Below are 25,454 nucleotides of genomic sequence, written 5' to 3' on the forward strand. Positions count from 1 at the left end.
GACAGCTCAGAATATTTATAGTTGTTAAAGCCAAAACAAATGTTTGGTTACAAATACTTAATTTGTGGATTGCTTTGATGGAAATATCTACCTTCTCCAAAGTTTGGTCCCTGCGTCTCGAAATGTTTTATCCAAGATGCAACCTCTGTGACTTAGTTCTTGAAAACACCTTCCAGTGCGCGAGCTTTCTCTGTAATGTTCTTCTGAAAGGGCATCATGAAGTCTTCAAAGTCCACCTCATAAGTGAACCTCTCCCTCTGCAGCTCCCTCTTCCTGATCAGCTCTGCCGTTGTGGCTTCAGGACTCCAGGTCTTAAATGAGAAATCACCGCCAGAGCAGGTATGAGTATGACAGCCACATACATGCTATATCCAGATACTTTTTAACGTGGTTAATTTAAAACTATCAAATTTACTTCTAAAACTACTTTGAACTTGTCTTTTCCTCTTATATGAATGACATCAGTGGCTAGATGGACATCACTATTTTTGGTGCTATTTGGACAACTGAAATGCTCTTTAGTTACCTCTCTGATGACCTTTGGGCCAGCTGCTGTTCATTTTTAGGATGTCAAAACCAGAAATCAATGGAATTAGAAGATCATTTGGGTTGACTACCATTATGTCTTATGGGGAAATCACAATTATTTTCATAGTAGAAGGCAGAGGGAGCTGGTGGTCTTTTTTCAGCATGGTTTGATGGGCATTTGCAAGACTACTTCTATTCTCCAAAAATGTCTTTACCTGTTTAATTATAGATGTTTTAGGAAGTTACTTAATAAATCTACTCCTAATAATTAAGGAGTTGGTAGTATTGAGTACAAAGAAGGGTTAGGTCTAAGGTACCAAGAAAAAGTATCTATAGAACTTGGTGACTAAATTGCAATAGGCAATGATATTGACCAAAGAAGACTTTAATCTTCTAAGAAAAATGAAAATGTCAATACAGAAATTGTAATAGAGAAAACGAGATACTGGGAGCTAAACAAGTTGGACTAACTGAATCAGCAAAAGGACACCTTCAAATAGTAACTATGAAAATAACCTTTGGGTATTTGTTTTTGTGTTGTGTATAAAAAGTCTTTGAAAAATGACATTATTAGTTTATACCACATTATGAAAAATCCAAAGCACTTACCCTCCGTGGAGTAAATGTGATATTCACTTTCTTGGTATAACCACTGGTAATCAATGAATTGAGATGAACCACATTATCCTTACGCATTTTCTTTTCCTCCAATATGGTTGGTACAGTATAAACTGATGAAAGTGGTTCCTGGAAACAAGGCAAAAAAACTATTAGTTCCATAAACCTATATACACTGTAATATTATTTATTGTTCTACATCTCATTCTGAATCTAGAAAAATAATAACTACTACATAAATGATAACTTGAAATGAAATAGAATATTATTTTGACTTTGGGTAGAGAGAGATGATTTGTCTTAAGTCTACTAAATTAGTAGTATCAGTGGCAGATCTCATAAGTCTTCAAGATATCCATCCTTTACCTGTGGCCATTCATTAGTCAGAAGGATGCATTCTTACTGAAATGATAATGGTGCACATAGTAGGAGCTTTAGCTGATTGATCCTCTTTCACCTCTGGCAATCCTTATTCTTGTCATCTATGTTTGTTATTCTCTACTGCCTGCCTATGATCCCTCCACTCCACCCACTTCTACCACCTACATTTGGTAACAATAAAGTGTTTCCTTCTTAAATGCCATTCCTCTTTCCATTTGATAACAATAAAGATTTCCTTCTTAAATTTAATTATTTGTCATGTGTTTGCAAGAATCTCCAGGGATCCTTCTGCTGCCCTAAAAGAAGCTTCTAGCCTAGAAATGCACTGAAAGCTTCCCTGCTCATGGCAAAGCCTGATATCTCAGAAATCCCTGTAGGCAACAACCTCAACCTTCTCCTGCTAGTTCAGAGGCAACTATACCACTCCAGATGAGCAGGATCAATCAGTGTGGTGTTTTAAGTCTTCTAGAGTTATACTGTGTGATATCCAAGTTACAAGTGGCCCCATATCCCAGGGCTCAGTAGTAATCATTAAAATTCCTTGGGTGGGGGTGGTTTAAAATGAGTAATGAAAGAGTATAAGACCAAAATGAAGGAAAATTATGCTTTACTTCATTCCTCATAAGGGTTATCCTCCTTTCCCTTTTAGGCTATCTCATAAAATCTGTATAATTCAGGACAAAATATCTATATATATATAAAAGCCTAATATGCAAAGTGTCCCCTTGGGAGTTCGACTGACTGGGAGTTTGATCACTCGCTATGATGTGTGCTGACCACTAGGGGGAAGTGTGGAATGAATGAAGGCCCAGGTCAGCAGCCGGGGAAGGGAGGCCCTGGTGGGCAGCCGGCAGTTGCTAGGGACCCTACCTGTGCACAAGTTTCATGCACTTGGTCTCCAGTATCTATATCAATATCTGTATCTATATCTATATCTATATCTATATCTCTATATCTATATCTATATCTATATCTATATCTATATCTATCTATATTCATATATATTATACAAATATGCACATATCCAATATCAGTCCTTTTTTTCAACATTCTAATTGTATTTTGCTGAATCAATGTGTTTTTTGTGTGGATTCTATTTGCCCAATAAATACTTAACCTTTTCAGTAGTAGGAATTTCCTTGCTAGATATTTCTTTAAAAGTATTGCAAAATGGTGCTGAAAATATAGATTGTCTATTATTTGGCCCATGTTGTGTAACAGTATGTGAACAGTGCCACTGCCCCATTCCCCAACAAGTTTTTAAGGCATTCTAGTTACTAATGGGTAATCATTGCCTTTCTTACCTCTTCTTTCTTAATTTCAGAACCTTCTGTTTTCATTTTAATAGATGGCTTGGGTTTCAAAAGTTTTTGGTTTTCTGATGGTTTTGGCAAGTTATCTAGCTTTTCTTTAATCAAACCAATTATTCTATAGTCAGCATATGCCTTTGCAACATCCATGGGAGTGTGCCCTGTTTAAAACAGAATTCAGAGCTATAATAAACAGGTTAATAATAAATCATGTAGAAAAAATCTTATCTCAGCACAGTAGCCCTAGCATGGGCTATTAAGGGTGTTTCTAAAGCAAATGATATGTATAAGATCACAGAGCTAGATCAAATAGTCTCAAAGGTGGACCCAGCTCTAAAATCTTATCATTACAATTCCATTTGCTGACCAAACAATTTTTTCAAGCATGTTTCTTAAAAAGTTGATAGAAAACATTGGTAGTTTACATTTTGAATATCTGATTGCTGGTTCTCATTCCAAGCTGTGACACATTTCTGTTGTCCTCCCCTTTCCATGATGTAAGCAGGTATATTCTAAAGGATCTAGGGAAATTGATGCTCACAAGTGCTGTGATCATGTGGCTAGAATTTGTGACACCTGTAATGTCCTTGAATAGGCCTAGCACAATACTACCCATGACTCAGAGGCAGCCTGAAGCAGCCAGAGGTTTAATGTTCTCTGTTCAAAAGTAATCTCTCTCTCTCTTAAATCAAAACATATATTTTTAAAAAAGAAGTAATGGGCCCTAGCTGGTTTGGCTCAGTGGATAGAGCATCAGCCTGTGGACTGAAAGGTCCCAGGTTCCATTCCAGTCAAGGGTGCATGCCCAGGTTGTGGGCTCAATCCTCAGTAGGGGGTGTGCAAGAGGCAGCCAATCAATGATCCTCTCTCATCATTGATATTTCTATCTCTCTTCCTCTCTGAAATTAAAAAAAAAAAAGAATAGATTCCACTATAAGAAAATGATATCTCTAAGCAAGAATCTAAAATATTAAATAAAATGATTTTTTAGTCTTCACTTGTGATATTTATAAAACAGGCCTTCTGTTTACTTCCTAGAGAGAGCCTCAATTCAGAAATGACTTTGTCTAGCTTTAAAAGGAATCCAAATCCAGAGACTATAAACTATGCCAATTATTAGAAAATGACAGTTAAACAGTGTGATACTTCAAGATATGACTTGCACACTGGTGAAGTCCACAAACTAAAGGTTACTGGGCCACAATGAAATAATCACAGGAGTTAAGAGTAAAGTACTTAGAAATTTTTGTAGCAAATTAATAGAGGAGTTTTCTGTCATTTGAATCTAGTAAAAAAGTTTGCACTTGTATTTTATGTTTTATTTTTCCATTTAATTTTTCTAGTAAATCACTTTTTATTGTATTTTGCAAAAATATCAGTCCATGGAAGATTGCAACACAAAGAATTAGCCCTTTAACACCAGTGATTTGCAAAGCACTTATGTTTCAGGGCAGTTTGCTGACCACTGTTTCAGGGGAAAATGTGATCCTACAAGAATAGAATCAGAAGAGGTTTGGAATCTAGACTAATAAAAGAGAAACATGCAAATTGACCGTACCTCCGCTACACCAGCAAGCCACGCCCACCATCCAATCAGGGGCGAGTATGCAAATTAACCCAACTAAGATAGTTGCAACCATGGAGCAAATAGGAGGCTTGGGTTTCCCCAGCAATGGAGGAAGCCAAGCTTCTTGCCTGCCCTGGCCAGCCCTGGCTTCTGCTCAAGGCTACAAAGTTTCAATTATAGAAGATAAATAAATCCCAACAAAAATGGCGGCAGCCACAGAGCTGGAAAGAGCAGGAGACTTGGGTTGCCCCCGGTGATGGAGGAAGCCAAGCTTCCCACCCACCCTGGCTGGCCTTGGCCTCCGTCCAAGGCTACAAAGTTTCAGTTATAGAAGATAAATAAATCCCAGATACCAAGGCCTCCTCTTGGGTCACTGGTGGGTGTGGCCAGCCTGTAAACCACCACAGGCCCCACACACCAAGGGAACCCCCACCCTGATCTGGGACACCCTTCAGGGCAAACCAGCCAGCCCCCACCTGTGCACCAGGCCTCTATCTATACTAATAAAAGGGTAATATGCAAATTGACCATCACTCCAACACACAAGATGGCTGCCCCTATGTGGTCAAAGATGGCTGCCCATGTGGACACAAGATGGCTGCCACAAGATGGCCAGCAGGGGAGGACAGCTGGGAGGAACCAGGTCTGCAAGGGAGGGCAGTTGTGGGCAATCAAGCCTATAGGGGAAGGCAGTTAGGGGTGACCAGGCTGGCAGAAGAGGGAAGTTGGGGGCAACCAGGCCTGCAGGGGAGAGCAGTTGGGGGGAGGGGGACCAGGCCTGCAGCGGAGGGCAGTTAGGGGCAATCAGGCTAGCAGGGGAGCAGTGAGGCATCAATAAAGCTGGCAGGGGAGTGGTTAGGGGGTGATCAGGCTGGCAGGCAGAAGTGGTTAGGGGCAATCAGGAAGGCAGACAGGCAAGCAGTTGGGTGCCAGCAGTCCTGGATTGTGAGAGGGATGTCTGACTGCCCGTTTAGGCCTGATCCTACCAGGCAGTCGGACATCCCTTGAGGGGTCCCAGATTGGAGAGGGTGCAGGCTGGGCTGAGAGACACCACCCCTCCTCCTCCACCGCCCCCCAACCCGTGCACAAATTTCATGCACCGGGCCTCTAGTTGAACATAAATTCTCCTTTTCTAACCCTTACCATTAATAATATGTACACATACCTTTTCTATTTTCCAGCTGGAATTTAGCACCAATATCAAGTAGGTATTTGACAGTATCCATTCTACAGCTCTCAATGGCTCTAAATAAAGGAGTTGAGTTGTTGATTGAAAGTGCATCTATCGTGGCTCCAGATTGAACAAGAAGCTCAACAATGTCTTGTTGGCCTGCATGGCACGCAAAGTGAAGTGGAGTCCACAGAAAATTATCTGTTGCATTAACATTAGCCCTATAAGATAAGAGATGCACAAGCTAAAAACATGGGTTGTCCCAAGCACTGAAGGCTAAAAACGCTAAGACTTCATAGTTTTATAAACTTATTCAACTGTAAACCAAGGAAGCTCTGAGTCAAGTTAAACTCTATGTCATAATTTTTCTTGACAAGTGTTCTGCATTATCAGCCACTCATAACTCTGTGTATACATATACATTTTTTTAGCTTTAAAAGGCACTTAAGATCTTAGTGGTTATAATTTTGCAAAGGTTAAATCAAGGAAAATTTAAAAAATGAATCCAATGAAGATAAAACTGACAGGAAATATGAGTTATATTATTCCATTTTGGGTCTATTTCTGCATTTATAGTAATAATAATGATACAATTTATCAAGTATGTAATTACTGTGCCAGTAAGTGCTTTACATAACTAATTTTATCTTCAATGAATTCTGTGATCTAAGTCCCATTGGGGCCCCATTGTAAAAATGAGAAAACTGAGACACAAAAAGGTTAAAAACTAACTGCAGGTTATTTAGCAATGGTAAAAAAAGGAATTAAACCCAAGTAATTGTTTTAGATTAAAAAGTTAAATGAATCTCAGAGGGAAGGTGAGGATAGGGGGTTAGGGGTGGGTGGGAAGTGATCTACTGAAGAACTTGTATGAATATATGCATAACCCATGGACACAGATAATAGTGTGGTGAAGGCCTGGGGTCATGAGCAGGGCAGGCTAGAAGGGGTCAATGGGCGGGGGGGAAGGGTACATATGTAATATATCAATAATAAAGATTTAATTTTAAAAAAGATAAATGAAAATATCCTGCTTTGAGATTTTAAATATATTTATAAATGAACCAAGGGAAAGACTGCTTTTTTTCTGGAGAAGGGAATGCAAATGTTCTTAGTCATTATAGCCAACTTATTGGAATTTGTTGGGATTTCCCTACACACACACACACACACACACACACACACACACACACACACACACGAGGCAGATTAAAAAGCGACTCCACATAAAATGAATAAATTCTAGAGATCTGCTGTATAATATTGTGATTATAGTTAATAATACTATATTGGATAGTTAGTATTTGTTAAGAGGCTAGACCTCATGTAATGTTCTTACCGCAATAAAAAAAATTTTTAAGTTTAAAATAAAATGAAAAGCAACTCCACACCAACTAGGTAAAGCTCTGACACTAAATTAACTTTTCTTGGGAGGCCAGTGATATCCAATCAGAACGCTTCTTCTACCATCAGAGTGAAAACTTCTTGACTTTCACTTTGTGCATAGTTGTTATTGGCAAACTATCTTCATGTACACACACGCCTATGTTCCCATGAGCCTGGTTTCCCATATAATAGTAAGATCTACCTGCAGTCTAGGCTTCAGGGGTAAAGCACTTGCTTGTGCTATTAAAATTCTGCAGTTGATTGTATCTTAGCTTTCCTATTACTTTCTTGAAATAGGAAGACTCATGAAAATTTAAACCTCACCCAACCCAAAACATACCCTCTTTCAAGAAGAAACTTGACCACTTCTATGTTTCCACTTGCACAAGCAGTCATTAGAGGTGTTTTGTAATAATTATCCTTCATATCCACCGGTATGCCTGATTCAAACGCCTTTTTCAGAGAAGCTAGGTCTCCTGCCTTGGTGAGAAAGTTAATATTTGCAAATACCTTCCCTGAATCCTCAATGTACCAAGCAGAATCGTCCTGAATGGGATGTTCTGGTGGATGATCCCGATTAAACCGATTGCAATCCGTGACATTCTTGTAGGTTTCAATCATGTAATATGGTGGCCCACCATCACTCCGGCGTGGAAATGCATTGTCAGGGATGACGCAGACCGGGAGGGGTAAAACGAACTTGCCTTTCTTTCCCTTTTTGGCTATCCCCTTTTTCTTTTTCTTAGGCCCATAGGATCCCAAGACATAAGACTTGTTTAAGTATCGGGTTCCCTTAAAGAAATCGTTAACATTGACCCCTGCTCCCCGGACTTTTTCACTAAGTTGAGCGATGGAAGACAGCTGATCTGAGGTCACGAAGTCCTGCCTCTCCTCCAGCACTGTCACAAAGTCTTCCTTGCTGACTGTCCCATCGCCCCTGTCCACACACATAAAGGCTTCCCGAAGTAAAGCCTCATTTTCTATTGACCAATCATGAAGCCTAAGGGCCCAGAGTGGATTCGGATTTTTAACTCCTGGCTTGGCCAGTTTATTAGCCGTTCTCTCTGCCCGCCGTATTTCTTTGCTTGCTGCTTTGAAACCGCGTTCCTTAGCCACAGCCCTGGCCGTTTTATGTTCTAAATTCTTCCATTTCAGGTCACATCCTAAAATGTGAAGTATCATTATTATGAATGGTTCCAATCACCGGCATAGCTCTAACAAATGACATTCATCCAACTGTTTTCCTAATTTCAAGTGCTTAGTCAAAAGATTGTCCCTAAATTATCTATAACTAGAGGCCCGGTGTATGAAATTTGTGCACAGAGGGGGTATGTCCCTCAGCCCAGCCTGCACCCTCTCTAATCTGGGATCCCTCTCACAATCCAGGATTGCTGGCTCCCAACTGCTCACCTGCCTGCATTCCTGATTGCCCCTAACCACTTCTGCCTGCCAGCCTGATCATCCCCTAACCACTCCCCTACCAGCCTGATTGATGCCTAACTGCTCCCCTACCAGCCTATTTGCCCCTAACTGCTATTCCCTGCAGGCCTGGTCACCCCTAACTGCCATGCCCTGCAGGCCTGGTCCCCCACCCCTAACTGCTCTCCCCTGCAGGCCTGGTCCCCCACCCCTAACTGCTCTCCACTGCAGGCCTGCCCGCCCCCCCCCCCCCCCGCCAACTGCCCTTCCCTCCCTGCAGACCCGGTCACCCCCAACTTCCCTCCTCTACCAGCCTGTTCACCCCTAGCTGCCCTCTCCTGCAGGATTGATCACCCCCAACTGCCCTCCCTTGCAGGCCTGGTCCCTCCCAACTGCCTTCCCCTGATGGCTATCTTGTGGTGGCCATCTTGTGTCCACATGGGGCCAGGATCTTTGACCACATGGGGGTTTGACATCTTGTGTTTTGGAGTGATGGTCAATTTGCATATTACTCTTTTATTATATAGGATAATAAAAGAATAATATGCTAATTAGACTGGATGTCATTCTGGATGTTCTTCCAGAAGAAGCTGGCGGCTGGAGGGAAGCCTGGGTCCCAGATACCTAAGGGAAGCTGGTGGAAGGAAGGCATACTTTTGCACAAATTTCGTGCATCAGGCCTCTAGTCTATAATAATAAAAGCATAATATGCTAATTAGACTGGCTGTTCTTCTGGACGACCTTCTGGATGAAGTTGAGGTTGCAAGGGAAGCCCAGGTCCCAGGTGCTGGAGGGAAGCCAGTGCCAGCAGCCGGGGGAAGGAAGGCCTACTCTTGCACAAATTTCATGCATCAGGCCTCTAGTTCATATATAGAGTTGAGCACCTTTAGGCTATTATAATTACAAAATTAAGCTGTTATTTATTTATTTTGCATTTTACTTTGGTGGCTTCTAAGGGAGATATGTTTCCAATTTAGATTATCTGCCCCAAATGATTAAGACATTAATCTCTATAGATACTTCAAACAAGTACCATATTAGGATACTTGCTAAGGACTCTTCATGAAAAGAGTAAGGGTGACAACTAAATTTGAAAAGCTGGATTCATGCAGCTTATGTGGGCTCTTAGGCACTCAGAATGCTGAAGGACAGCTGTTCCTTTTGAATGATTATGACTATAAATTGGTATGCAATCTTAAATGATATTTTATCTGTATACTCTGTGAAATTAATGTCATTTATATAGATCTGCTCTTTTTTAGTAAGGCCATGTGAACAACATAACAGAAAAAAAAAAGTAATTTGTTCATCAAGTCTAAAGGATTTCAGTATTATATTTGACCAAGTTATATATTAAAATTCATTTTCTTTTTTGGTTTCTTCCTTAAAATGATGAGACCAACATTACATAAATAAATATACTTTCTGAATGGAAGTCTATGTTGTCTATAATAAGTGTCTTGAGGCATTAAAAATCCATTATGTATATAAATGTCAGACTATGAAGTTCTTCCTAGTGTTTTGATTCTAGAAGCCTCTTCTATTGCTTTGCCAAAATCACATGATTAAAAAATTGCTGCCCAATTAGTATCTCTAGCAACCAAATTGTATAGGCAGCTGCATGTAACATAAAACATGCCTCTTCAACACTTTATAGTTTTATCCTTTGTAAAAAAGAAAATTAATCACCAATGCTTTTCAAGATTAATATTTCCTTTAGTATTGTCAAAAATTAAAAATTTATACTCAGGTTGAAAGTTTATTAGTGATAGAAAAAGTGTATTGAGACAATAAGGATTCTAAAATTTCTATATTGGACAGTTTTAAGAACAGTGACTTATTAGGAAGGGGTTTCAATAGTAAAATTCCATAGCATAATAATTGCATAGTAATTCTGAGCATACTTTTTTTTTTCTTACTGAACATTTTTGCTTAGTCAGGGTGTCTGAGGGTTATCTACCATCTCCCAAGCCACTCCTATATTTACCCTAGCACAATGGATCCAAGGATTATTAAAGCTGTTTAGTTTACTATTTTCTGTTTTCAGTTTTCTCCTAGTTAGAAACCTTTATGTGGATAAAAGACTAAGACATCTCAGCTTAAAGATCTTAAGGTAACCCAGCCAGTGTAGCTCAATGGTTGAGCATCAACCCATGAACCAAGTGGTCACTAGTTGATTCCCAGTCAGGGCACATGCCTGGGTTGGGGGCTTAGGGGCCTGAGGGGGGGCAGAGGGCATGCAGGAGGCAGCCAATTGATGTTGATGTTTATTTCTCATCAATGTTTTTCTCTCTTTCTCTCTCACTTCCTCTGTTTTAAAAAAAAAATAGATAGATAGATAAATAAATAAATAAACAAACACATTCATCTGCCCTTCTCTCTCACCCTTCCACTTGAAGATTCACTGACCCTTTGTTCTGGCCTTCCCAAAGACGTGCCTTCCTCCTCTCCTCAGCACTCCTTTTAGAAAAAAAATCTGAAGGTATTTTTCCTCCCTTTTTTACTTGGGAGACTCTGCCTCCTCCTTTATGATTAGTAACTAAAGATCCATTCATTTCCTTTGTGACTTATGTTCCTCTGTGATCAAGATACTCAACTTTAGGGGCTGGTGCTGTAGAACACCAGCAGCCAAAGGCCCATGAAAGGGAAAAGTTTCCATGGGGTAGAACTACTCCAAACTCCCCTCTGTCCCTGGACATGGTGCTCACACTGCTTACAGGGACTTGTAAATTGCTCCAGTGACAGGACCAGGAGCAAACGAGGAGGATACTGAGGAAGATAGTTTAATGTGGGAAAAGAATTCAGCCTTTACAATGAAGTAGAGAAGAGACTAAACCGAGAGAGTTTACTCAGAAATGAGCATTTTATTGCTAATGGTTTCTTGCTGCTCTGGTGGACTTAGATTTAAGATTTTAAAGGTGGAAATGTAACTGGTAACTCTGCTGCTATGGAATTGAGCCCCCCTCATAGGATCTGGTGACATGGTTGTATTTCCAAACATGTTACAAAATTCAGAACCTTTTCAGATGTTTGTTTTAAAACTACAGTCTAGTTTTATGATTCGGCCAGGAAGATAAATCTTTTCTGCATGGCTGGGGAAGGCCTGTGGCATGGCCCAAGCTCTGGCCCTTTGCTTTCTATGTGTGTGTGAACAATAGAGTATATGTTTGGTGATGTTTGTCCTAATAAGAAAGCAAAGACATGTTAAAGTTGAAAAAGCTTGTTTCAATCTGGGCAGATGTTTGGTTTTTAGAAATACACTATATTAAAAATGAAATGTCAGAATAAACTGCTGATTGTAACAGATTTGAAAACAAGACTGATGAAATGGTTTATGAGGGCAAACATTGCATTTGATATGTTTTTCTTTATTTGTTAAAAGTGTTTATTATTTTGGAGGATGAAGGAGTAATTAGTTATTACACTATTAGTTATGCAGGCACATCAGTCTTATATGTAATACTAGAGGCCCGGTGCACGGATTCGTGCACCAGAGAGGTCCCTTGGCCTGGCTGGTGGGGATCGGGCTGAAACCGGCAGTCTGACATCCCCCAAGGGGTCCCGGATTGCTAGAGGGCACAGGCCAGGCCAAGGGACCCCACCAGTGCACAAATCAGTGCAGCGGGCCTCTAGTATGCATATAAGATCTTTGGTTAATCTCTTTCTGCCCTCCCTCCTCCTCCCTTCCCTCTTCCTTCTTCGATTCATCGGTCTGCTCCATGTTCCCATGCCTGTGCATTGAACGTCTGCCCCCTGGTGGTCAGTATGCATCATAGCTACCAGTCAAATGGTCACTTAGGCTTTTGTATATTAGTAACTACAGTATAGAATCTCTAGATCCCAGTGACTTCTGAAATTCTGTGCCCTTGTAAAGGAAAAAAAAAAGCACTTTTCTGCTCTAATATATTTTAAGTTTTGCCTATTTCTCAGAAACTGGAAAAAAAAAACTACCATAAAGTTCAGCAGAATGCTGTCCTATCTCTAACAAAGAATTAAAAATTTTAAATGTATATTCAATTAGCATGCAATTAATAACAAATTAATACATTTCTTTAAATTTAGTTAATATTATCATTAGGCTATATATAACATAGTTTATATTCCGAAATTAACTAAGTTACTTAAAAGCTACAGGAAAAGCTAAAATAATAAATATTACTTACATTTTCAATTTTCCATGAACATTTTCAACTTATTTCATATTTCTCCCTAAAATATTTTCCTCATAATTTCAAATCATCCAGAAGTTATCTTTGCACTTGACACAATAGAATATTTTTAATAAAATAATTAAGAATTAAGATTAAAAGACATGGTTTCCAGTGCTTGTTCTTGCTTAGATTGATGTTCACATATATTTAAAAAAGGAGTTTAATAACTATAAACATGTTACAATAATCTGTTGACTCATGATTAGATTTTGAACAATAACCTAAAAATATTTGGGAGAATGGGTTTTTATCACTTTTAAGACCAGATTCCTGAATTAACAGAAAGTAGAGTAGGAAAAGAAATTCAATTTTCTTTCTACATACATGAGTAGGATTGGGCTATTGAAAAACATAAGCAACTAACAAGTGACAGGCCCAAATTCCCTACTTATCTACAACATGGATAAACCACAAATACTTTAACCATAAAATTGCTAGGCAAATTTTACCTCGCTGAGCTATATATTTACAGCAATCTGCAAAACCACCCATGGCAGCATAATGAAGTGGTGTGTTCCCAGTCATTCCAATCAGCCCCAAATCTCCATTGTAGGCATAAAGAAGCTTCAATATCTGCAAAACAGACAGGGGATAATGTAGGGGAATAGGAATGTACATTTAGTGAATGAAGAGTGGTCCTAGACCTGTGCTATCCAATACATTATGTTAGCCACATGTGGTTACTTAAAATTAAATCAAAATGAATTAAATAGAAAATAATCTTAAAAATACAGTTCCTTAGTTTCACTAGCCATGTTTAAAGTACTCAAAAGCCACAGGTGGCTACTGTTTTGTACTCTATTATACAACACAGACATAGAACATTTTTATTGTTGCCAAAATTGCCCTCAAACAACATTGACGCAGGGGTGGAGAACCTTCTTTCTGCCAAGGGCCATTTGGATATTTATAACATTATTCAAAGGGCCATACAAAATTATCACTTAAAAATTAGCCTGTTATCTTTGGTCAAACACTTAACTCACCCCTAATGCCTTATCAGGGCCAGACCAAGTGATTTCACAGGCCAGATGTTCCCCACCCCTGAATAGAGTTTAAAAAACTCTATACTCAGCTGGGAGACTAGCATTTTGGTAAATCTAGGCCATTTTAAAAAGCATCAAACTATGGCAAACATTATCAGAGGAGCAAATTCTTTACCAAATTTAACTTCTATTGTGATGCATATTTTTATTGCAGAGAAGAGACTCAATGAAAAAAACTAAGGGTAATTATGTTAAAACTCAGAGAAAATTGAGTAAAGAAATTTTTGATATAATTAAGAATTAAGGGAGAAACCAAGATGGCGGCATAGGTAAACACCTAAACTGCTGCCTCGCACAACAATTTCAAAACTACAACTAAAAGACAAAATGGACATCATCCAGAACCACAGGAAAGCTGGCTGAGTGGAAATTCTACAACTAGAAGGAAAGAAAAAAGCACACTGAGACTCAGAGGAGCTGCAGGAGGCAGAGGTACTGAGACATGCGCACAGAGAGGACTGGCAACTGAGTGCGCGGCTGGCTTTCTCAAACGGGAGGGAGACAAAAGCTCCCGACTGTGCTGAACTCCAGTTCTGGGCGAGACTCTGGGGACCCAGACTCATTCGGGGAGAAACTGGACTGTCTGACAGTGGGCAAAACTCGAGGGCGGCTTTCTCTCAGAGGTGCTTGCAGCGATTAACACAGGACACTGAGACACAGGGGCCTATTAGGGCAGGGCTGACAGGAAACCAATGCTGTCTGCTCCGTCCTGAGACTCCGCCCCATCCAAGCTGAGCACACAGGCTTTTGAAAATCTTGTCTCATAAGGGTGTCTCCAGCATAGAAGTTCTCCCAGTGTAGACACAGCTGATCCTCACAGCCAACTGGCCTGGAGTTCAATTCCTCCTAGTGATACCAACAACAATCAAGGCTTAACTACAACAAGACTGTGCACACAGCCCACAAAGGGGTGCACCAAGACTGTCCACCTCAGGTAACTGGGGAGGCTGAGCCACTGGTCCCTATAGGACACCTAGCACACAATGCCACTCTATCAACTCAGAGAAGCAGCCAAAATGCAGAGACAAAGAAACATCACAAATGAAAGAAATGGAGGAAAGCAAACTACTGGATATAGAGTTCAAAACCATGGTTATAAGGTTTTTCAAGAATTTTCTAGAAAAGGCTGATAAATTTAGTGAGACCCTCAAGTATATGAAAAAGGACCAACTAGAAATTAAGCATACACTGACTGAAATAAAAAATATTATACAGAGATCTAACAGCAGACTAGAGGATCGCAAGAATCAAGTCAAAGCTTTGAAATAAAAAGAAGCAAAAAACACTCAACCGGAAAAGCAAAAAGAAAAAAGAATCCAAAAATATGAAGATAGTGTAAGGAGCCTCTGGGACAACTTCAAGCGTACCAACATCAGAATTATGGGGGTGCCAGAAGAAGAGAAAGAGAAAGATACTGAAAACCTAGTTGAAGAAATAATGACAAAAACTTCCCCCACCTGGTGAAAGAAATAGACTTACAAGTTCAGGAAGCACAGAGAACCCCAAACAAAAGGAATCCAAAGAGGACCACACCAAGACACATCATAATTAAAATGCCAAGAGCAAAAGACAAAGAGAGAATATTAAAAGAAGCAAGAGAAAAACAGTTACCTACAAGGGAGCACCCATATGATTGTCAGCTGATTTCTCAACAGAAACTATGCAGGCCAGATGGGAGTGGCAAGAAATATTCAAAGTGATGAATAGCAAGAACCTACAACCAAGATTACTCTACCCAGCAAAGCTATCATTTAGAATTGAAGGGCAGATAAAGAGCTTCACAGATAAGAAAAAGCTAAAGAAGTTCATCACCACCAAACCAGTATTATATGAAATGCTGAAAGGTATTCTTTAAGAGGAATAAGAAGAAAAAGGTAAAGATAAAAATTATGAACAACAAATATATATCTATCAACAAGTGAATCTAAAAATCAAGTGAATAAAAAAATCTGATGAACAGAATAAACTGGTGAATATAATAGAATCAGGGGCATAGAGAGGGAGTGGACTGACAATTCTCAGGGGGAAAGGAGCGTGGGGGGTGCGGGAAGAGACTGGACAAAAATCGTAAACCTATGGATGAGGACAGTGAGGGGGGGTAAGGTCAGAGAGTGGGGTGGAAACAGGGTGGAGGGGAGCTATGGGGGGAAAAAGAGGAACAATTGTAATAATCTGAACAATAAAGATTTATTAAATTAAAAAGATTTTTAAAAAGGCCATCTTTGATTCCTTTTTTTTTTTTTTCTGCAATGTCACTGTACCTATGAGATAACCTTTCCAGATAATCAGAATAGAGTTTACAATTTAGGTGAGTCATAAGATACACACATAATCAGGATGATAAGAGTATGTTGGCATTGTTTCCCCACAATTAGATCATAATATATTTTAAAGATTTTAATATGTAATGGAGTGCATAAAATACAGTAGACCCAGTAGGTAAAACTTTTAAATTGTCATAGTTAAGAATACAGAAAAAAACACTACTAGTATTATTAATGTATAAGTTAGCAAGCAGATAAAATTGAAGAGCTATATGTTTTTAAAAATAATATTTGGTATAAAATAGAGTTTTAGAATTTTTCAAGGAAATCAGGATGGTAATGCAGAAAAAATTCTGCCTAATGTAATCCACATAATATTTAAAATTTTTGAGAAAAAATTTTAGCAACAAATTTTAAAGTGAAGAGTAGATTATTACATCAAAATAGCCTCCTTTGGCAGCAAAATGTGCAGCCTGATGTCTCTCGTTGTCAAATGCATTCACTTCACCTCCTCTTTCCAATATCCCTCGAACTAGTTCTACCACTCCTTCTCTTGCTGCTTCCATTAAAGCCGTGCGACCTGTGGACTGGACATAAAGCAGATCAAATGCTGTTTATGTTAAATGACATATTCTATATAAATATTATCTAAATCCATTTGGCCTTAGAGTCACAGACATGCTTGGTTCTCTACATTTTCATTAGTTTCATGAAACAAAGAGAAAAAATGAAGCCAGTACAATGGGTGAATATCCAAAATGTAGAATTCTAAAGTCAGAGTAGATCACACCATATGTTCTTGTGAGAAAAAGGCAGTTCTTGCAAAGATTGTAGAGCAAAAAGGGGAAAGAGGGGGGTAAAGGAGTTCTAATATTCTAAAATTAAATTATAGGTGTTTTCTATTAAGAAAAAAAATCCGATTTTTGTCTCAAAATTATAATGAAAACATAAGAAAATTCAATAAAATTAGCCAAATGAGGAGAGGGAGCAAAATGAATAAAAAACACAGCATAACTATGTATTTTCTTTTCAAAAAGATAAACTTTTATTGGGCATTAGTGATACCTTGTCTATTTTCTATAATGATCTTTTAACATTTATGCATAATAAATACCAATTTTCCAAACGTAATTAGGAAAGAAGCTGTAGGATTATGGCAATATAAAGATAATGAAAGTATATAATCTTAAAGCATTTTGAATAGAAATGAACAGTCTATAAGCTAACAGAATAATTTTTCCATATCTAAATGCCAAAGTTACACTGATAAGACTCTATAATTGAAAAAAATGAATATTTATAATCACAGGAATAGTCATACTGTGTTGATAGCATTTGGATTGGCTCCTTTTTCCAAAAGTGTCAGGCACATTTCTTTAATATCATGTGCAACTTCGCAAGCTTTAAGGAACACCGGTTTTCCTTCATAGCTAGAATTGTTGACATCTGCTCCATGTTCCAGGGCAATCAATGCACAGCGATAATGCCTCTTAGTAGGTAAAATGCAGTAAAACAAAACACCTGTAGAAAAATAGAATCCCCAAAGAATACTTATGAATAGTTTCTATACATTTCAGTCAGATAAAAAGGAAAAATGATAATTTTAAAATCCATAATTACCTAGTTAAAGTGATAGAGCGAAGGCATATCTGTCTTTGTTTTCCCTCTGAAATAAACTGAAACACCACGATAGAGAAACCAAAAAAGAAACTCAACCTGTGATAGTCAGAAAACAGTCACGAGCAGGTGTGGCTTAGAGCCTTACCTTCTTCATATTCTGCAAAGTAGTTCAAAGAGAAAATACAATATGGGGGTAGAATATGTCCCACATGCTTCTAAGGATCCAATAAGTATTTTTAATCATTTAAATGTTTGCTTATCCTTTAGAAACAATGTGCAGTGAGTCAAACATCAGTCTCTGGAAAATAGGATGTTAATGGCAGAGAGACTACTGTGGAATAAGCAAAACAGTTTGGCAAGTGACAGTCAAACTGGGGGATGTGCAAGGTGAGCTAGGTACATTCATGTGGGGAAGATGAGACATTTGGTGCAGTGAGCACAGAATGGGTTCTTTAGAATCAAAGCAATATAGGGCAGTACTAATGCGGGTATGCGTGAGACAAGATTTTATATTTGTTTGAAGTTTCATTTTCTACTTTTAATGTTTCCTATGTGATTTGCCATATCATTTTCTCAGACGCTCCACTTCCAGAACCTCGACAGGTTTAATATTAATTAGAACGAGCTCAAATTTTAACCAAATGGCTGTTAATATTTGCCACAAATACTCACTTGACCTTGCTTCTAATTTCACCTTGATTAGTTTTAATTTTATAATTTTAGATTTTTATGCTATACAATTTCTCCACCTGTTTTCCTTGTGATTTCTATCTCTTTTTCAAACTCAAAGAGGTAAACATGTTTCATTACAGTGTTTCCCAAAGTGTATTCAACAAAACTCTAGGTAAATAAGATGACATAAGGAAAAACTATTTTATGGTCAAATATATATGGGAAATGTCACCATCTTTAGTCTGTCTGACAAATGTGAAATCAACATGCCTAAATATGTTTCATCCAATGTTTCTCCAATGAATTGGACAGTGAAACCAATGTTGCATATAGCACTAATCAACATCCCAGTGATTCAATGGTCTGTGAAACACACTTTGGAAAATGATGTTCAGTAGAGATTTGAGAAGCTTCTGTTGCTTTTTTTAGGATATGACATTTTAAAATACAGTTGACCCCAGAATGCACCTGAAGTTTATTTTATTATGTGGTGCCAGTAAGCAACTAAATAATTCTTCCTGTCTCTGTCCTCTCCTTTTTCTTAAGCAAGTGACTGTTTGGAGAAAGTTACAAAAACAGATTTTGTTCCTGTTAGAAAACATTAACATTATAAAACTGAATTCATTTCTCTACTGCGGGCTGATGGTAATGGCTTTGTACTTGATGCAACTCTTTGGGACAAGTGATGAAATCTACCAATTTATATTAAGTCTAGTAGTAATTTTCTTAGTGATTTTTGTGAGGTTATGTCAACTCTTGCTGGAACCTGGGGTGATCTGGGCAAGAAGCTCCAGGACCATGGTATTGAGATGGAATGAGGGAACAACGTGGAGGAGTGGGACTGTTTCACCTGAATAATCATAGAAATGCCATGTGTCAAGTTTGAGGTCAAATTGTTTAAAATGACCCTAGAAAGTTGGAGTTTATGCCAGAATCCACCTTAATCCTCCAGATTCCCAAGTAGAACTAACTCCTTTTTACATCAGACTATTAAGAAGAAACAAAATCCTTCTGAAGTTCTAAGTCTAGTACTACTCCAGGTTCTAAATTGTAAAAAAGAATAAGAAATGCTCTCCCTCTTTTGGTCTAAACAATATTTTATAATGAATGATTATGATGACAATAATATCAATGTGTGTCATTTGAAAATTCTCCATTTAGAAAAACCACCTAACAGATTAATCTAATCCTAATTTTTTATATGAAAAAACTATCAGATCTGGCTTCCCTAAGATTTACCTACACCATTTTCAAATTATAGGGAGTTGGTATTCTTAGGTACAGGAGTAATTCACTTCTAAAGTTGGAAAGCAAAAAAGTTCACTTCATTGATTTCTGGCTATAAAAAGGGTTGCATCTGCTAGATAGAATGTTGGGGTTGTTACCTTTTCCTTCGTTATCAACTATAGTCATATCGGCCTTTGCCTTGGCTAATATTTCCATGGACATTTCATGGCCCAGTTCTGCAGCCCTCATTGCCGGAGTACAGCCCATTCGGTCTTTCACATCAGGGTGGGCACCAAGGCTCAGGAGAAAGCTGACCATGTCAGTGTCATTGGAGACTGAGGCTAAGTGCAGAGCACTCTGTCCATCAATAGGATCTGTGAAATTGATTAGTTCAGGGTAACCGAGTCTGGTCAGCTTCTCTATCTGCTTCTTGTCTTTGTTCCGAACACACTGAAGACATTTGTAGATTTGCAGGTTCTCAAGTCTCCTGTCTGCTAAAGCCATACTGGACCAACTTCTTGAAAATGCTTTTGTGGACGAAAACAAATACTAAAGCAGAAATAAACAGACAAAAAAAAGAAAAAACCACACATACGAAAACAAAACAAAACATGGAACTCAAAGTTAATTATGTCACCTTTATTTTGATTAAATGATAATATTTTAAAGCTTCTCCAAGAAGAGAGGCTGTTTCTTATAATGGAAATCATATATGGAAATATTTTTACCATAATTTATTGCAACTGATTTCATAAAAGTAGAAGTTACAAAATACAAAAACCTTCAACTAGTATAAAGTTAAAATATTTCAAAACTAATCTTCCATCATAATCAGTACTATGCTGTTTTCCTGTTATCTCATTTAATTTTCCCTCCTTGATGCAAACTTCCCATTTATCTATGAACAGGGTAAGGCTAATTAAATTGCCAAGGTAAGGATTTGAGCTCCCCACTATATAGGTCTGTACTAGCATGTCCCCCACAATGTAGAGACCATATGGGTTTTAGTAGTTAAAAAATGTATAAAGAACATGCAACATTTTGAGATGCTCATTATAAACAGGAATTACTATGCTCTGTGAAATATCAAAGAGAGATAGGCAATTCTTTTGTCATCTTATGTGACAATGAGGTAACAATCTTTTCAACTGAGGACTAGGCCAGGCTAGGTACTCCCAGCATGCTTTCCTCCATATTTTTTCTGGGGCTGGGGGAACCTGTTATCGTATAGGAAAACCATTCAGATGATACAGAGGTACTATCATAGGCCAAATCATTGTCACAGCCCCTAATTTGTCTCACTGCTTCCACAACAGTTCTAGTCCAATCTCTATTCTATTCCCAGAAAAAAAAAATTTTAAGAATGTAGATCAGATAAGATCAGACAAGTTTCCACCTCAAACTTTGGATGGGGCTGTCCCTTCCATCTCCTGTGATTGGAATTGTTTTGCAACTCAGGCTTAGCCTGTGTGAGGGAACACTCTCCCCAGAAACCTTGAATGTCTCAAGAATATGCTAAGAAAAGACATCAGCCAATAAGCATGGGACCATTCTGCCAGAACTGTATGGAAAGGCAGCTCTTTCTGCTAGTTGTTAAGCAGTAGGGTGTGGGGATGGGGGTGTCACAGAGAGCCTGCAGGAGAGACTGAGCCAGATGGAAGCAGCTGCATCCAGGACTCGGTTGTGCTAGAAGTCACCTACCGCTTAAATGTTCAGGGTTGCATGAGCAAAAATACCTTTCCCCAACCTTATTTTGGTAGAAGCCAGTTAGCTGGGTTCCTTTTATTTGTAATGGAAAGATTCAATCTTACTACAAAATCTGAAACTGTACTGTCTTTTTCCTACCACAAACCTGCTCCCTTATCTACATTCCCTATGGCAAAGAGTGGTACTGTTGACCACTTGTTTCTTCTTTAACTGTGTCTCTCTAGGTAACCATAACACCTCCATTGCCTGTTTCACTCTTACATCCCCATCCACTGCTTAGTCTCCTTTGCTGGTCCCCCCTCTTTCTGTTAGAAGCCTAGTTGTTAGAGTACCCAGGGCTAAGCCCTCAGGACCCTTCTTTATTCTCAAACACCCCACCCCACCCCCCGGTCCCGCTGAGATCTCATTCGATTTGATGAGACCTTTATTCCAATTTGCAGCTTTTAATTGTTCACTCTCAAATGTATACAGCCATCTCTGAATCTCCCCAGAGCTCCAAAATTATGTATCTACCAGTCAACTCTTCATTGTCACTTGGACATTTAATAGGCATCAAAAATGTAACATGTCCAAACAGAACTCTTGCTATCACCCAGACCTTCTACAGTTCTCCCCATTTCCAATAATGACATCACTATCCATCCACCTACTCAGGTAAAAAACTAAGAGTTACTCTTTGTTTTTTCTTTCCCTCACAGATACCCTATTATCCTGTCAACTCTACCCCCTGACATCAACTTCCAGTGGTACTTTCCTAGGCGAAATCATTGCTATAGCTGCTAATTTGTCTCATTGCTTCCACAACAGCCCTCTAAGGCTCATTCTCTATTCATCCCCAGAAACATCTTTTTAAAACGTAGATCAGATAAGACCAGACAAACTTCTACCCCAACATTTTAGTGTAACTATTTTTAAACATAAAGAAAAACTGAATACCCATGTATCTACCATTGAGATCCTACCATTAATGCTTGACTTGCTTTATTGCATCTCTATCCATTGTATTTTTCTGATCCATTTTTCAAAGTAAATTGCAGACATGTTTTAGCATAGATATCCTTAATTGTAGTTTAATATTTGTTTATAACTCTTTTTTTCTTTTTGACCTTTTGAATATGCAATGAAATGTATAAGTATTAAGTGTATCATTCCGTGAGTTTTGACAAATGCATATGTCTATGTAAACCAATCTCCTCTCAAGATATAGAACATTACCTCATGCCAGAACATTCTCTCCAGACCACCTTTTAAAAACATTTCAATATCTTTCCATTAGTATCAGAAAACACACACACACACACACACACACACTCTGATGACCTATTCAGGTCCCTTCTCCAGATCCTCAGACCTCACTTCAGTCTCCCTTGACGTAGTGATCTCCAGCTACACTGGCCTTCTTTCTGTTTATGGAATAAAAGCTCATTCCTGTCTTTGGAACATCTTGTTTCCTCAGCCTGGAGTGCCCTCTGCTCAGAATTTCCTTTGACTGGCACGTCTTACCATTAAAACTGATGCCACCATGTTACTTCATTCCTTGGGTTTATTTTCTTCATAATGAAATGAAACATTTCTCTATATAACATTTCTATCAATGTGTAGATATAGATATATTCAATTTATATATTGTGTATCTTCCCCACTAGTATGTAGCCTCCATGCAACAGCAGCTTTATAATGACCATTAGAGGCCCAGTGCATGAAATTCATGCACTCAGGGTGGGGGTCCCTCTAGCAGTCCCGAAGCCCTTGGGGAATGTCCGACTGCCGCAGAGGCAGGAGAAACTCCTGCCACTGCTGCTGTGCTCACCAGCAGCACACTGACCACCAGGGGGCAGCTTGTGCATTGAGTGTCTGCCCCTTGGTGGTCAGTGCGCGTCATTGTGACTAGTAGTTCTGCTGTCTGGTCAATTTATATATTAGCCCTTTAATATATAGGATTACTTCTACACCAGTCAGAACCTGACTCATATGAAGCATTCAATAAATGTTTGCTCAATAGATGACCAAAAGTTTGAAGTCTGAGCAGTGGAAGGAATCAAAGACAATTCCTAGGTTTCTGGCTTGAGCAACTGGCTACCTGTACCTGAGATGGATAGCTCAGGATGGGGTCCAGATTGGTTAGAGTGTGTCGATGGTTAAGCTTTGAGCATGCTGAATTAGAATCCACAAGGCAATAGGATACATAATTCAGGAGAGAAATCTGAGCCTGGTCTATGCGGAATTAGGAGTTGGTTGCAGTTAAACATGAGACTGGGTGAGAGCAAAGAGGAGTTTCTTATGACCATCAACATCAAATGTGTGCTGTTCTTGTCCTTCCTTTTTCCTCACTCTTCTGGCTGCTGTTTATTCTTTGTGCTTCTTCCTTTCCTGCTGGGACACCAGCCACATGTGACTTTTAGCTTTAATGTCCTGTTTGCTGTAACCCCTCTCTTCCCTTCTAATCTGTTCATAATGTGTGGTGGACAAGGAAGCCAGATAAGGAAGCCTGTTAGAACCGTGTGTATAAATAGGCTCCCAATAAGTCCTGAACTGCCTCAGAAGTCATCCACCTGACCTCTGCTGCATGCTTGGCGACATTTATTTTAACTACTCTTTATAGCTGGTTTTATTATCAGCCAGATTCTAGTTAGGTGCAGTGTCATCATACTGTACATCCTACACAGAATAAACTATGATGCTCCCCAATACAAGCTTATTGATTGTACTAAATCAATGCCCCCTCATTGGACAAAAACTTCCAAACCAGTGACTTCATTGTTGTCTCTGACAGCTTCTCTGGGATGGGACAGCATGTGGCATTATCTAATCAAGCTACAGGGGTGAATTCAGCAATCTGTGGAATAGTTCTGTGGTTTGTGTCCTTTCCAGCTAAAGTCCCAAAATGCTGGCGAGATAACAATGCCCTATGCACTGTCCTACACAGCCAACTGCCACGACTGACCAAGAGCCTCACCCCACTGGGGGAAATAAGAGAAGTCCTGCCTTTTAGTGCTGGGTTCCTTGTAAATTGTGCAGCATCTTTGATTCTAGGATAGTTGCCACATATATGCACACCCCAGCATGCGTACTTTACCTCAGCATGGCCCTGGGGCACTTAGGGATACCTTCATCTATAACCATTTATGTGGCCAGTCACAGAGGAGTGGAACAAAGCAGGACTTCTTCACTTGTAGTCCATGTTGGGTCTGAAAACTCTAAATATGAAAATCTGTGTGTGTGGGGGGGGGGGGGGAGGAGAGGGGAGGGTATGCAGGTGCATTTTTCCTCTGGGGAGAGACCCATGGAGCTCATGAACTTCTCAGAGGAGTCTGTGAGATAAAGGTGTTTGTCAGAAAGAGGAATGTAGGGAGACATACTTGGAAGCGTGGAAAGAGTGTAGGAGTGGCGGTGGAGGAATCTATTTTTATGATCCGTCCTTCTCTGCATTATAATTTATACAAACTGGTTGGGCAAACTTGGACAGTTACCTACGGGGTTTGTGCCTCAGTCTTTTCATCTGTGGAATGGGAATAACTTCACAGGGATGTGTGAAGAGGAAATGTGCTAATTTTGTAAAGTACTTAGCAAAGTCTCTCAATACAGGCTCACTATGAATAATCAAACTTCCCTGGGTCTCAACTCACCCACACCCACACTGGTGGGGTGTGTGTCTTTACTGTCCCTTTCAGTTTTAAGTCTCAGAAGAATCCAGAGGGGAGGGTGGGTAGAATCTAATTTCAAGGGGAAGGCCAGGTGGAAGGACCAAGATGCTAAGCTCACCTCTCAGTCCTGAGGGTGATCAGGAGCCACGGATGTCCGGCCCCGTTGCGCCTCGGCCTGCGGGGGCGCACGGTGGACCCAGCTCTGGTTCTCTGCCGCCTGGCACCAGCCCCAGCCCCAGCCACGACCTCGGGCTCCCCGAGCCAGGCTTGGGCAGCCAGCGGTGAATGGTGTCCCTTCGGGCAGAGCAGGCGAGCAGGCGCGCGGGGCTGCAGGCAAGGGGGTGTGTGTGTCCATGGGCCCCGGGTCCGCCCAGCGCGAGCGCGCGACCAGGTGAGCGCAGGGGGCGGGGCGGGAGCCACCCCGACAGGGTCGATTGTGAGCTTCGGCCACGCCAGGCGTGGTTGCCAGGGCAACCGCCCTGGTACGCGGCGGGGCGGGGCGGGGTTCGTCTCCGCCCACCCCTCTCTACTAATCCGGTTGAGCGCCCCTGTCCCGCCAGGTGGCAGGGTCCCCGCCAGGATGCCGGGATGCTGGATGGAGGTGGGTTCAACACTCCAAACCTGGTGGACGCAGGCGTGGTGCGCCCAATGCTAAAGTCACCAGGAGTCCTCCTTTCTTTCAC

The 25,454-nt window shown here is 39.9% G+C and overlaps 1 protein-coding gene across 3 annotated transcripts; it reads right to left on the reverse strand.

The window, feature by feature from the left end:
• On the reverse strand, positions 1–25,155 carry ANKEF1 (ankyrin repeat and EF-hand domain containing 1). 3 transcript variants are annotated; one of them, XM_008141088.3, is made up of 10 exons: positions 24,890–25,155; positions 19,579–19,969; positions 17,223–17,422; positions 16,339–16,488; positions 13,041–13,164; positions 7,302–8,124; positions 5,570–5,796; positions 2,832–2,998; positions 1,138–1,275; positions 1–311 (listed from the first exon to the last, which is right to left on the reverse strand). In XM_008141088.3, exons 2-10 carry the CDS (start codon positions 19,922–19,924, stop codon positions 153–155), a joined length of 2,334 nt encoding a protein of 777 aa, XP_008139310.1. In that variant the 5' UTR covers positions 19,925–19,969; positions 24,890–25,155; the 3' UTR covers positions 1–152. The 3 variants fall into 3 exon arrangements, with proteins under 3 accessions (XP_008139310.1, XP_028000577.1, XP_028000578.1); XM_028144776.2 differs by lacking the exons at positions 19,579–19,969; positions 24,890–25,155 and having other exon boundaries at positions 16,339–16,481; positions 17,209–17,318; XM_028144777.2 differs by lacking the exons at positions 19,579–19,969; positions 24,890–25,155 and having other exon boundaries at positions 17,209–17,294.
• Between the last annotated feature and the right edge of the window lie 299 nt (positions 25,156–25,454).

The sequence above is a fragment of the Eptesicus fuscus genome, chromosome 12, assembly GCF_027574615.1.
Source record: "Eptesicus fuscus isolate TK198812 chromosome 12, DD_ASM_mEF_20220401, whole genome shotgun sequence".
In the NCBI taxonomy this organism is placed as follows: domain Eukaryota; kingdom Metazoa; phylum Chordata; class Mammalia; order Chiroptera; family Vespertilionidae; genus Eptesicus; species Eptesicus fuscus.

What these genes read in the sequence shown, in the direction of transcription:
- ANKEF1 (XM_008141088.3), bottom strand. Translation starts at nt 19,924, where the DNA reads ATGGCTTTAGCAGACAGGAGACTTGAGAACCTGCAAATCTACAAATGT. An exon ending in AAGTTTCTTCTTGAAAGAGG is followed by an intron (nt 5,797 to 7,301) that starts GTATGTTTTGGG and finishes CTTATCTTATAG; the next exon opens with GGCTAATGTTAATGCAACAG. An exon ending in CTGAAATTAAGAAAGAAGAG is followed by an intron (nt 1,276 to 2,831) that starts GTAAGAAAGGCA and finishes CCTTGTTTCCAG; the next exon opens with GAACCACTTTCATCAGTTTA.